At 46.2% G+C, this 13,572-nt stretch overlaps 1 protein-coding gene across 1 annotated transcript in view; it reads right to left on the bottom strand.

The window, feature by feature from the left end:
* Positions 1 to 12,073, bottom strand: part of MYCBP2 (MYC binding protein 2) — a 190,672-nt gene extending 178,599 nt beyond the window's left edge. The window contains exon 1 of the mRNA XM_084260757.1: positions 11,877 to 12,073. Within this exon, the coding sequence (XP_084116883.1) occupies positions 11,877 to 12,058 (182 nt within the window). The 5' untranslated portion in view covers positions 12,059 to 12,073. The remainder of the gene's footprint in view (positions 1 to 11,876) is intronic.
* Positions 12,074 to 13,572: the final 1,499 nt, after the last annotated feature.

Genomic DNA, 13,572 nt, shown 5'->3' with positions numbered 1-13,572 from the left:
TAACCAAGCCCAAGAGGCTGCCTACCTTCTTTGCCTCAGCAGTGCATCACTGGTTCACAGCCAGCTTGCTGTCCACCAGTATGCCAAGCTACTTCTCTGCAGAGCTGCCTTCCAGCTGGTCAAGCCCTCCTGGGGGAGGGCTTACCTCCTATTTCTTCCCTGATGCAGAGTTCTGCATTTCCCTGCTGCACTTCATGCCATTTCTCTCAGCCCACTTTTCCAACCTGCCCGGGTCCTGTGAATGAAAACAGAGCCATGGGATGTACAAGCAACTCCTCCCAGTTTTCTACCATCTGTGAACTTGCTGGGGGTGCACCCTGTCCCAGCATCCAAGTCTTTAATGAAAATGCTAAACAATACAGACCCCAGAATAAGGTCCCAGGGCACACTACTGACGACTTGCCTCCAGATAGGCTTTGTGTCCCTGATCACAACCCTCTTGGCCCAGTCATTCAGCCAGTTCCCCATCTACTTCACTGTCCACTTATCTATCACAGGCCAGGAATGCTGTGGGAAACAGTGTCAAAATCCTTACTCAGTTTGAGGTAAAGCACATCCTCTGCCCTGAAGGTATCTGTAGATTAGCTACTGTTACTGAAAACTACTGGGAGTACTATTACTTTTTCCATCAAGGGCTACAGATTTTTAAGGAACTCAGCGGTGAGAATCACTGAAGAGAAAAACTGTTCAGCTTGTCAGGCAGATCTCAAAACAACACTGAAGAGCATAACCAATATTTCTCGCCAAATAACAAAAAGTTTGGTATGTTTTGATTATCAATAATGACAGTATTATCCTCAGATTACCTCAAATATTTAATCATCTTCATTTAGTAAGCCTAAGATCTAAAATTTAGTTGAGGAACTAAAATTTTTAGTGAAGCAAGCGACAGCTCTGTCATCCTAACAGCCATATGGATGCCCTCCGAACAATTACAGGCTTATGCACTATCTTTGAATTATTAATCAAGCATTCTGATGTGAATTTTCATCCATGCCTATACAAAAAGAAAGTCAGGGATTAAGCAAGTATATCTACAAATGGAAAAAAAAAACCCAACCAAAATCTGTCACCTAAATCCATAAACCAGGGCAAGGAACATCAACTACAATCCAATTAAGACAGGCTTACAGGAAAACAGAGGCAGACTAGTAGGATGGGCTATACTGGGCTTCTAAAGCATCTGAAAAGGTTAAGGAAACTCCAAACAAGACTGATGGATTTAAGAGTACGCTGACATACGAAGAACACAGAGCTAGATATAGTTAGAACACCAGTCATCTGAGCAAGACTAACAGCCACATTACTATGGTCTGGAACTCCTCCCTGCATACTGATCCAGAAGAAAAAGAGCATCTTGCTACTTAATTGTTCAGTTGGGACTCAAACGTGCTACTGTGTGAGAGCTGAAACCGCGTATCTTTTTAATCATGATTTTAGTTTCACAATTCAGAACTATTTTTCAAGGCTATGACAGCAATATCTACTATCTTTAAAAAGTTTGTGTGTTAATAAACAACTAGCTTTTTTGAAACCCCAAACATTTTGGGGACTTAAAAGAAACAGGTTGTTCCAGCTGCTGCAATATCCTTTCTAACATCTCCCCAATAAAGTCTGAAACACAGATACTGCAGGTTCTAGAAATGAAATTAAAACCCAACTACACAAGTGAAATGGATCTGATTTTCTTTTAGCCATGCACGACAGTGCAAATGTACAAACCAGTACCTGGCTCTTTTATAACTGAAAAGGCTTCTGAAACAGCATAAATTATTATAAACGAAGAACACCACACAAGAAAGCATCCCTACAAAGCATTCTGCACACAAAGAGAATGGTCTCTCAGTACAACCACTGACAGTTTTGGTCTGTTTTCTGTAATAGTTTAATTCTTTATTCGCTGCAACGTTATCTATGAAGTTGAAGAAAAATATTCTACCTCAGGTTTATCAGTGTAGAGGGAAGTATTTCTATATCTTACCCTTAAACATTTTTAGGACTCTTTTCGTAAAAAATAAAAAAAGTTACTCAGCCATAGCAAAGACAACAACATCCACACCTTTGATCACTTTCCTATCTAAATGCAACTACCAAAACCAAAGTGCATACAAAACTATGTTACATCGAATCATACCAACAGTTTTAATTTTGGGAAGATGTGCCATGTAGCTTAGGAAGAACTGTAATTACTAAGAAAAAAATACATCAGTCATTAAAGGCAGTGTAACATCCTTAGAGTGATTACTATTGTAAGTAAACTAAATAAATTCTACATGGTCTTCAACAAACAGCAGAAGATGCGATCACCTCATGTATACAGCTGAAACCTCACCAGTTTAGAGCCAACAACAATCTACTCTGAAAACCAGTATATTCTAGAAATAAAATTGGATAGAAAATTGATGAAAATAACCTGCAGCACATGTTAGAGAAGATGTTTCCAATTATTTTCACTTGCGAACTTACAGAATGTTTCAGTAGGGGGTTGGATCGTTCCAATGAATTTAAACTATGAACAAAACCAGCTTTTACTTTTTTACCTTACCTGACTTTCTCGTAATACTGGTTTGGCTAGGATAGAGTTAATCTTCAGAGTGGCATGGCTTGTATGGTGCTTGTATGCTTTGGATTTGTGATGGAAACAGTGTTGATAATAACACATCTATGCTTTTAGCTGTGTCCGAGCAATGCTTGCACAGAGCCAAAGCCTTTCTTGGTTCTCACCCCACCAGCCAGTAGGCTGGGGGTGCACAAGGAGTTGGGAGGGGACACAGCTGACCCCAAAGACCAAAGGGATATTCTTTGGTTGAGATGTGGAAACGTTATGCTTGAGAATAAAAGCCACGGGGAAGAAAGAGAAAGGTGGGGAAGGAAGATTCACAATTATGAGACTTGTCTTCCCAAGCATTCATTAAACATGATGGAGCCCTGCTTTCCTGGAGATGGCTAAATATTGGCCTGCTCACAGGAAGCGATGAATGAACTCCTTAGTTTAACAGGGAAAGCAAAAGCTTCATGCACAAGAAAGCAAAACATCTCAAACCATGTGTTTTCTCACTTTCATCCAACTGTCACCCTTCCAACCCACTGCAGGGGGGGGAGAGGGTTCATCAAGCAGCTGTGTAGTGCTTAGCTGCCTACCTGAGTTAAAAAACACCACCCTTCCATTGAATCTATAAGGTATTTCCCAAGAGTTCAAAAATCCTTGTTTAAGAAACATTACCTTCAAGAACTATGCTTGGGAAAGTCAAGGAAAATTAATTGAAGAAAATTCAAATAAGAAATGGCAGTAATCTAACTGCAGGGTTCCAGTCTTATGCGAGGACGAGGAAGCCAATTTTTGTTTCCTTTCTAGCAAAATAGATGGTATAGATTTAGATTTACTGAATCAGTATACAAAAAAAAAAAAAGGAAAATCCTCATGGCATTCTCAGGCCAAACTAGTTATACCAGACACAAATAAATAAGTATCATTTAGTTATAAGAATAAAAACTAATTAAGTCCATCAGTACGTTCATCAGTCTGAAAGAAGGCAGTGAGCTTTTTACTATAAAATACTTGCTACTAAGAAGCATGTTAAACATATCAGTACACTTCATAACACATGAAACATTAAATCTGTATGTACAGAAACCATGTACCTTAATGTAGCCACTTACGGTACAAAGAGAACATTTTCCTGTGGCAATTCATAGTATTCATCCTTTAGAGGGGCACAATGGTAGGAACTGACTGGGAAAACTTAGCTGCTGAAAAATATATTTATGATATATAAATTCTGAGACTACTACTCCAACCAGCGTGTCAGTGTGACATGGTGCTTGTGGCAAGCAAGGTAAAGAAAAAGACAAAAATGCAACCATGTATTTAAGAGATGCTGCAAGGGATCAAGTTACCATGGTAAACAAAGGACATGGAAAACAGTTTGCATGAAGTGCTCCAGTACCAGAGACTGTATTACTGATATGACATATGTGCTTTGTATAAAGACATAGTCTTTAAATTATTGGGTTGGTCACATGCACAGTCATATGCCAGGGTAAGAATTTACTAAAGAAACACCTTCAAAATATTTTGGAGAAAGATCATAATACGGGAGCAAAAAACCACAGCCAAACCCCCACAACTGGTGGTTGTCATAGCAGAAACAGAGATTCAACATCAACTTCTCAAGTATGCAGGAAGCACCTTTGCTGCACTTAACACAGCCAGCAGTGAGGAAAGGTAACTTCTTCTATCACTACAGCCTAACTTCAACTGCTTACATTTGCCACCACATCAGCACACCAGAGCTGACACTGTAATTGAAACTGAAACTTCAACTGGCACTTCCCCTCAGTTTAAAAACAAAAAAGAAACACCCCAAAAGCCCACCACAAACCAAAAAAAAAATAAAAAAAAAAGGAAAATAACAGAAATGGTTTCAGATCAGTAGGTGTAAGAATCCCAGGACACACAGACTAGAAAGACAAAAGATTACAGAGAACAGGAAGACAGACTTTATATGAAAATTGCCAAACAGAACTCATGCGCCTTTTAAAAAAACGGAAGCAAAATCCAATTTCAGTTAAGCAAAAATTACTGATTATTTTTCAAATTGCCAGCTGTAACCATTTTGTAAAATTGGGGGGGGGGGGGCAGCAGCAGGAAATCAGCCCCTGGTTAAAATATTAAGCAGAATAAACTACATATTATATGCTGATTCCTCTTCTGTCCAATTTAGGAGCTGTATTTACTTATGTTTGCATATTAAAATTCCATACTCTTGTGAATTTCAGCAGAACATTCAGGCAATGTTTGCTGATTTGAAGTGGAAGAGACTGGATTATTCACAGGAAAAAACCCACAAAATTCATGCAGCAACCTCATATGGATTTAACTACTACAAGCACAGTGTTCATACTGGAGCCAGACACGCCGCCACTGTTACGAGCTTTGCATAGATAGGTTTGTACAGATACCAATACCTACAATCACGTTCCCACAAATATTCTCACCAGGAACGCCCAACCTGACGTTCAGGAAGGGCAAGTGATTTTAAAAGTCGGGAACACATTAAAGAGGGTACCTTGGAGCACAGCTGAGCAGCCAAGATCCTCAATGGTGGCAACAATATCAAGAGATCACCAAGCATAAGAGATTAATCTAACAATACAGGAAAATGACACGAGGCCTCACCTATGCTTGGAAAGCACCTTCAAGAACGCCCAAGTGACAGTAATGGAAATGGAAAAGGAGGCAATAATCTGCTCTCATTACAACTGACCCTACCATAAGGACACTTCCTGACACAATCACTGTATGAACAGTAAAAATGCTTAAGTGTAATATTTCAGTCATCACTGGTTAGGTAGTTAGGTACCCAGTACAGCTGATTCAGTGGCTAAGTAATTACAGAGAGAACATGTCAATCTTCTCCACAGGTGAACATTCAGAATGTCACTATTTAATACCACTAATGCTGAAGCTGTTGTTACTTGACACACTCTCACAACAAGCTTAAAAAAAAGCTTTTTTTTTTTTTTATTAACTTCTGTTCAATTCCAGTTTGGCCTACAATTGAACTTTTAACTACAGAGCAAAAGGTTCCATATAGTATTATTTTGTAATCCAAAGCAAGTAACAGGGGAAAAATATAATTTAAAAAACACATGATGTGATTCTTACACATACTAATTCCTTTCCAAACCACACACTTTCCTTCTAAATGAAGCAGCAGAAGGAAGCATGACTAAAAACGCTACATCTTCTGTAGACTTCTAGCATCACTAAACTTCTAAGGCTGCTTTTAGCCTCTGTCTTTGTGAAAAGGAAATGCATTTCTATCAACCAAAAAAACCTGAATATTCTCATGGATTACAGTTTTCCAATTTCTGAAATCGTTTACGCAAGTTAATATTATTTTTATTTATATGCACATAAATAAACATTTTAAGCCTCTCAACATAATAGCATTAGCTTCTTTCCAGCTTGAACTGGGTTTTCTACGTTAACACTGCACAGATACAAGCCACATTAGACTACCAGATGTGACTACCATAGACTTTTAGCAGGACTACCACGTAAAGCTGTTTTTGTTGCCAGAATATAAGGTAAAGATGGTAAATAAAAATACACTGGTAGTGTATTAGTCAGTATTTAACCCCTATTAACCAACAGCACGATACAGTATTAAAACATTACTATAGCACATCTGCAAAGCCTACAGCAGCCAGCCACTTTTACCAGTTTTTCTAACACACAGGTTACCTTAACGTGAAGAACAAACAGCACACCAATTTTTCAATGAAATAAAGTTTACAGTGTATGTAGGAACATGGGTTGGTTTGTTTTTTTTTTTTTTTAAAAACAGAATTCACAAAACATAAGAATTGAAAAACAGAGGAGAAGATAATCATTTCACTTGGAAGGGACCTACAGGACAAACCTTCCCAGAGGAATAAGCAGGGCAGTGTAACACGGAATGCGTAATGCTTCACAAGAAACGCTGCTATTGTTCTGTTACATTTTATGTGCATAACACCTTTATATTTTCAATCAAGTCAATGCTTCCAAACTTCCTGCCATTACAATTTAATTTTCAAAAAAAGCACAAAGTTCCCAGCAAAAAATGGCTTATAGATTTTGAAAGGGTTTACAAGTGAAGAAATTGCTTTCTGGGGTACCAACAACCAAATTAACATCAATTTCACCTATCGAAATTTACTAAACATTGTTTCTGTAAATTCTTTAATAATTCAGCAGTCCAAAGTTGGAATGTTTCAGTAGCACTGCTCTAACAAAATTTGAAAAAATATATACTTAAGACATGCCAAAGCCAAATAAGCATCACACCACTGAGCATAAGAAGGGGCGTAAGGGAAGATTTTGCATTAACTTTAAAAGTCCTGAACACTAACCTAATGATCAACTTTCTCCAGAGGATGTGTAATTTACAAATATGACTGTGGATGAGCTGGCCTACTTCCAAAAATTTCTTTTATCATCCAGCAGAAGGAATCACCATAAAATGAAAGTTGGCTGCCTCTTCTTCACTCAAAATGGCTGGGAAAACAGCCATCTAATTACTGGTTAATAGCAGAAATCTTCCATTCCTTCATCTCAGTCAAGCCACTTCACATTAGATTTGTTTGGTGGCTTTGTCCCTACAATGCAAACGTAGAAGTTTTTCTCCTCCAAAGGATGCAACTTAAAGGAGGCAACTTTAGCAACAAATTAATGGACAAAAAAAAATAACCCCCCAAAAGCATTTCTGTTTTCAAACCGTTCATGTTTTTAAACGATTTGAAACAATGTTTCTACTGAACTTTATGGTGCTAGCAAATTCAGCACCTGAGCAGCTCAGTAGGATGCCTCCCTTTAATAACAAGTGTAAGACATTTCCAATATTGAATATTACTCAATGAATAGTGCTGCATCTCTGATATCTAATGCTACTACAGAAATCCAGATGAGTGCTTGTAAGTAAAGTACAAATGCAACAAAAGAAGAAAGTATTCAGGAACGATTGTTGGAACTGCACAATGTTACAGATGCTGAGTCCATGGCCCACAGACCACAGCAACAACAAAGACCCTTTTAGTAAAGATCAATTGCTAAGCTGTAAACCAGATGAGAAACACTTTGACATGACTATGAAACTGCTGTCATTTTAGAGTATATTGCCAGTGTAATATTAAAAGTTCTAATGAGCCAAGATTACATAGAAATTACGTAGTGTACAAAACAGGCCATGCTGGAGACATTACAAATTTGTGTATCTATCTGTATTAGACAAAAAGAACACAGAAAAAACACACTGATTTTAGCTGATACTTCTGGTAGTACCTACACAGGCAAAAGAAGAGTAAAGGCACTGACAGTTCAGGCAAAACCCTAAAGTGCACAAGAAATAGTAGGTGGATAGGGATGTTTGTTAGGATTAAGTCAGGCAACAGAATAACTATGTTTCTGAAGACAACAAAAATGAGAGAGTCAGAAATACCATTTTAACTACCTTACTTGGCAAATACAAAGTTTCAGGACTGAAGGCAATTAACAACTTCAGTAACAGAGAGCAGACTTCCAGTTTTACCCACTCAGAAGCCAGCCTTTCAGACAACACTCCACCAACGTGAAGTTTTTGTTGCCCTCTGAAGAGACACTTTGTACTAGTGTTTTACAGACCTTCATGGCTACATGTGCCATCATGCCATTACTAGTCATTTTCATATATTCCAGTAGCCACAAAACAGACACTACAAATTCAGCTCTAGGTAGTTTTATCTTCCAAACCAATCTTGACCTGACAAATAGATTTCCTCCATAGTAGTACAGTAACAGAGGCTTAACACTTATCTGAGTAAAGATGGTCACACAGAAAAAAACTCTGAGATTTAATGTTTCCTTTCATAAAATCATTAGGCTGGTTCAAGTGACAAAACCAGCAGTTCCTCTGCTCCTGCCTCTCTGTACACAGGTCTTTGTGCAACCCTTCACCTCACACTGTCACAAGCACCATCACAAGGTGAGTCAGATCAGGGAATTAGTCTGGATTACAACAAACCACTTCTGCCAAGTTAATTTTAACCCAGAGCAAGTCTCTTAATGCGTTACTGCAAGACACTATCTAAATAATTATGTCAACGTGGCCGGGGGGGGGGGGGGGGGGGGAGAGGGGGGGTGTGGGGTGTGTGTGGCACAAGCACAGCGACCAAACCGCCTCCTCCAGAGGCCACATCGCTCACCGCGCCGCAGCCAGAGTCACATGAGGAAACATAAAGCACTGCTCGTTGTGTTTCAGAGCCAATTCCTGCATCCTACTCACCACGTGACTTCCATCACTTCCAGATGACAGCCAGCATAAACACCTTACAAATGTGAAATCAATCTTACTCACAACATTCAGATAATCTCCACAGTGTTTAATTTCCCTGCCTGCACACCAAGGTTTCCATGCCACCTTCCAGTTCTTTGTAAACATTGAAGTTGGGCTGGGAATAAGAGTGCTGGCTGAGGCAGGCACCGGTCACACCACGTGAGAGTGCAGAGTACAGTTCTGCAGGCTTGAAGCAAGAAATTCTATGACAAGATGTTGCAAGCAGGTTGTACTACCGTTATTCAAGTTACAGGCTTCTCTCAGCACAGGAAGAATTCTGTTAGTGCTAATAAACCAGTTTATTTAGGGTTTAAACTACTTCAAGATATTTTTCTAGCACTTAGGAGGCAGATTAATAGACTTCAGATTTTCCACAGAGATTAAAAACCACTATCAATTATCTTAACCTCCAATTACCTTATCTGGCACTGTTATCTCCTGTCACAACTAGATGCAGTCACAGATTGCTTTAAAGCACCTCTCTAAAGAATGGTTAGGACTTTTACCATTTTTGGAAAAAAGCATTTCTGACTATTTGTGCTTAAGACTACCATGTGGCTGAAGTTCTCAAACCTTAAATTGAAATGCTTTGACACTAGTATGGAGAAAGACTGATGGGAACCAAGGCCATGATCCTGATACGTGAGATATTCAGGATCTATACCAAGAAATAGCGGGTAACTAGCTGATTATTAACTATTCCTACTCTCAGAAGTCAAACAGTCCAGATTGGCTGTATTCACCAGTATTAAGCACCTGTCATTTACCTGCCAACAGCTTAAGACAGCCTGTTTCCTCTGTACAGAGTTTAGCTTCTTTCATTTGCACTAACATAGCTAAAACATATAACTAAACCTAGCCTCCAAAAACCAAAACATACAGAAACTTTGAATGTCACTATTAGCAGACTCTTATGAGAATGCGAATTAAGACACAGACCCTGGAAGAATGCAATTCCTGGTATCCTGGGAGTCAAAGGTAAATATTTTAAGAATGTCAACTGATAGAAACATTAGATTTATGCCCACGCAAACCTAGATTTTCTACAGAAAATTTACAGAAAGCTGAATTATCCTGAAGCAAACAACAACAACAAAAGAAGTCACAAAAAGCTCAAAACTACAGCTTTGAAAATTACAGATGCATTAAGGCAGAAACTCAGTCAAGTATCTGAACACCATGGAACTATTGCATGGCTGATTAAAGGTTAGCATAGTTTCCTTAGGAAAAGAAGATTTAGATGAAAACAGCATAAGCACTTAACTATGGAATATTGGAAGTAAGAAAAGTCACACAGGTACTATATGGGGGAGGGGGAAGTAGTGTCACTGTCATGACAGGCCCTGTCACTGCAAAGACGTCAAATGTCGATGTTAAGAGTCTGGGTTTCCATCATTTAGCATAAGCAAATCGGGAAAGCTACGTTATTCTTTTAGCTTCTTATCTCAACTCCACTCCCAGGCGCAGCCTCCCGGTGAAGTTGGGGTGGGGGTGGGGGGGATGGTGGGAGGGGAATACGCCCTGCTGCTCCGAATCAGACTGAAAAAAACCCAAACCAAAGAAGCCAACCACCTAGTGCTTTGCAACCGTTTACAAACTTAAAACCGGGATGACTCAAAGCCCTCCTTACGGTCAGGCCACCCACATTACAGCCTAAGGCCAGCAGCGGCTGAGAACAGAGGAAGGACCCGGTTTCGTGTCATCCGCATCCTCAGCGACCTCTGAAGGGAAACAATGGGGAGCGCCCGGGCACCACGGGGGAGCCCGTCCCCGTCGTCGTCCCCCCGCCCTCCTCACACAGAGCCACGCCGGGGCTCGGGCCGGGCACCCCGCCCTCTCCTCCGACTGCGGGAGGGGCGGTCCAGGCCGGGTAAGGACGCCGGGGATCACGCGTGACGCCCGCCGCCCCTCATGGCCTCAGCCCACAGCCTCATCCCCGCCGGCTCCCCACGGCGCCCCCCGCCCCATGTGTCAGACGGCCCAGGGGCACCCAGGGTCGGGGGAGGGCGCCGAGGCACCCCAGGCGAAACGTGGCAGGAGCAACAGGCACCCTGCTGCGGGCCGGGGACGGAGCCCGAGCGCCGTCTGGCAGGACAGGCAGCCGCCGGCGGGAAAAGAAGCCCTGGGGGCACCATCCGCCGGGGAATGGGGGACACTCGGGAACCGGGTGGGTGCGGCACACTCCTCCCAATCTCCCCCCCGCCCCGGCTCCCCCTGGAAAGCGCTGCGGAGGACGTATCCTCCCGCCAGACACCCAGGCCGCCGACAAAGCGGCGGAGAAACAGATCGCCGAAACAGGAGGAGAAATACGGCAGGGCAGCTAAAGGCTGCTCCGACACACGGCAGAGCACCAGGTCCCTCGGTCGCTAGACCCGGCCAACGGGATGCGCGGGTGACGGGCAGAGCAGCAAGCGGCGCGTCTCGGTAGCGACCACGGGGTACAGCCCGTTTCAGTGGCACGACAAGCCCGGACGAAAAGAGGTCTGGTCTGCCCGAGGTCTCAACATGGACACCGTCAGGCAACGCTCCATCCCCCCCAGGCAGCCGCGGGCGGGCGGAGCGGGGCTGTACATCGCTGCCCTCCGCCGCAAGGGCGTGACGGAGCCCCCGGCCTCCGCGCTGGGGGAGGGGGGCGGGCACAGGTAACTCCCCCCCAGGAGGTGGGGGGGTGGCAGCGCCATCTGCACGGTAACGCCGGCCAAACTAGCGGCAGAGCCCGGGGAGGGGGTGGCACCTGGGCAGCCGCCGGGTTACATCACCGCCTCCTCCGTCCCCCGGGGCCCGGCGGCTGCCACATGGCAGAGGGTTAGCCGCGCTGTCTGACAAGGGGGCGAGGAGGGGCCATGAGGAGGGCGGCGGCCGGGGGAGAAGAGGCGTGCTGCTGCCGTGAGGAAGGTGCACGCATGGGGCTGGGGGAAGCCGCCGGGAACAGGGCCGCTCCCAGCCGGCGATGGGAGGGGTGGCGGCAGACGCCGGGGATGCCCGTCTCGACCGGGAGGAGAGCTCGGCGCGCGTTACCTGCCCGGGTGGCTCCCAAGCTCCCGGTCGCTCAGCGCCGCCGTGTAAATCTTCCGGTATCTGTCGGCCAGGGCCTTCCCGGAGAGCAGCAGCTGGTAGCGGCTCCGGCAGCCCAGCGACGGCGGTGCCAGGGCGCCGGGCAGGGCTCCCAGCCCACCGGCCGAGCCCTCTTCGGGCCCCATGGGCCCCGCCAGACCAGAGCCGCTGGAAAAAAAGAAGAAGCCGCCCTCGGCCCCGGTGCAGGCGGCGACGGCGGCTCCCGCAGAGGCGGCGGCGGCTGCGGCGCTCATCCCCCTCCCCGCCCGCCCCCTGGTGGCTGCGCTGCCTCCCGGCGCGACGCGGACACAGGCGGCTCCCGCTGCCTTCACCGCCGGGGCCCAGCCATGGAGAGGCCGCAAAAGCCGCCGCCGTCGCCTCGGAGGCCGCTCATCCACCCAGGCCGGGGCCGGGGGGTGCGGGAACACCCCTCTCCTCCCCTCAAGCGGCGGCTCCGGGCTCCGGCTGCCCGCTCGCTCGCCCTCTGCCCCGGGCGCAGCGCCGGCCGCCGCTCCCTCCCGCCGGGCGGGCACACCGAGCTCTGGGCAGGACCGTGTGCCTCGGGAAGGGGAGGGGGGCCTGGCCGCTGGTTTCCCCCCTTTCCACTACAGGGGCGGAGGCCGACGGCTACCGCTTCCTCGGCGGAGTTTCTCCTCAGCAGCGGCGCCTCCGCCCTCTCTCTGCACAGCCGCCCCTGCCCCACCTCCCTCCCCGCGGCCAGCCCGGCCGCCGGGCGCATGCGCGGCCCGACTCCGCCCCTCCCCGCGCGGCTCCGCCCTCCCGCGCGGCCCCCGGGAAATCCGGGAGCGCCGGGGCGCACGCACCTGGCGCGCGGGGCGGAGGGCCGCGAGCCGCTGCCGGGCCGGGGAGCGGCGGGAGGGGGGAGTTTGAGGAGCACCCCGAAATCACACCCGCCTGGGCCAAGCCTGTCCCCGCACGGAGCTTCCCCTTCGCCCTGTCGAGGGTGCATGTCTGTCGCGTCTGAAGTTGGGCGTCCAGCCGGGGAGGAGAGTCCCGGGTTTGGCGGGGACGGCCCTTTGCAACCGGGACCTGTCGCCCTGTGCGTGGGCAGAGCGCGGCCCGGGCGCGAGGAGCCTGGCGTGACCAGTCACAGTGAGGGTGACAGAGCCCTGGGACAGGCTGCCCAGGGAGGTGGTGGAGTCTCCATCTCTGGAGATATTCAAGACCCGTCTGGACGCCTATCTGAGTGATATGTCCTAGGGAGCTGCTTTGGCAGGGGGGTTGGACCCGATGATCTCTCGAGGTCCCTTCCAACACCTATGATTCTGTGATTCTATGAACTGCTGCCACAGAGCCACTGTGTACCTACACCCTACACCTGCTTCCCTGCTCTGTAACGCCCGGCAGGACCTTCCCAAGAAGCAAGACATGAAAAACCAATCTCCTTTCACCTCGTGCAGCTGCTGCATCAGGCCACGATCACCTTCAGTGGCTCCAGGATACCTGCAGTGGTTTGGCCCTGGCTCGAGGCCAGATGCCCACCAAAGCTGCTCTGTCACTCCCCTTTTCAGCTGGACAGGAGAGAAAATACATACTGAGAGGCTTAGGAGTCGAGATAAGGACAGGGAGAGATCATTCTGCAATCAGCGTCATGGGCAAAACAGACTCAACACAGAATCAAGGAAAGAAAACTCATAAT

This window comes from Gallinula chloropus (assembly GCF_964237585.1).
Source record: "Gallinula chloropus genome assembly, chromosome: 1".
NCBI classification, from domain to species: Eukaryota; Metazoa; Chordata; class Aves; order Gruiformes; family Rallidae; genus Gallinula; species Gallinula chloropus.
This window is presented reverse-complemented; position numbering and strand designations above follow the sequence as displayed.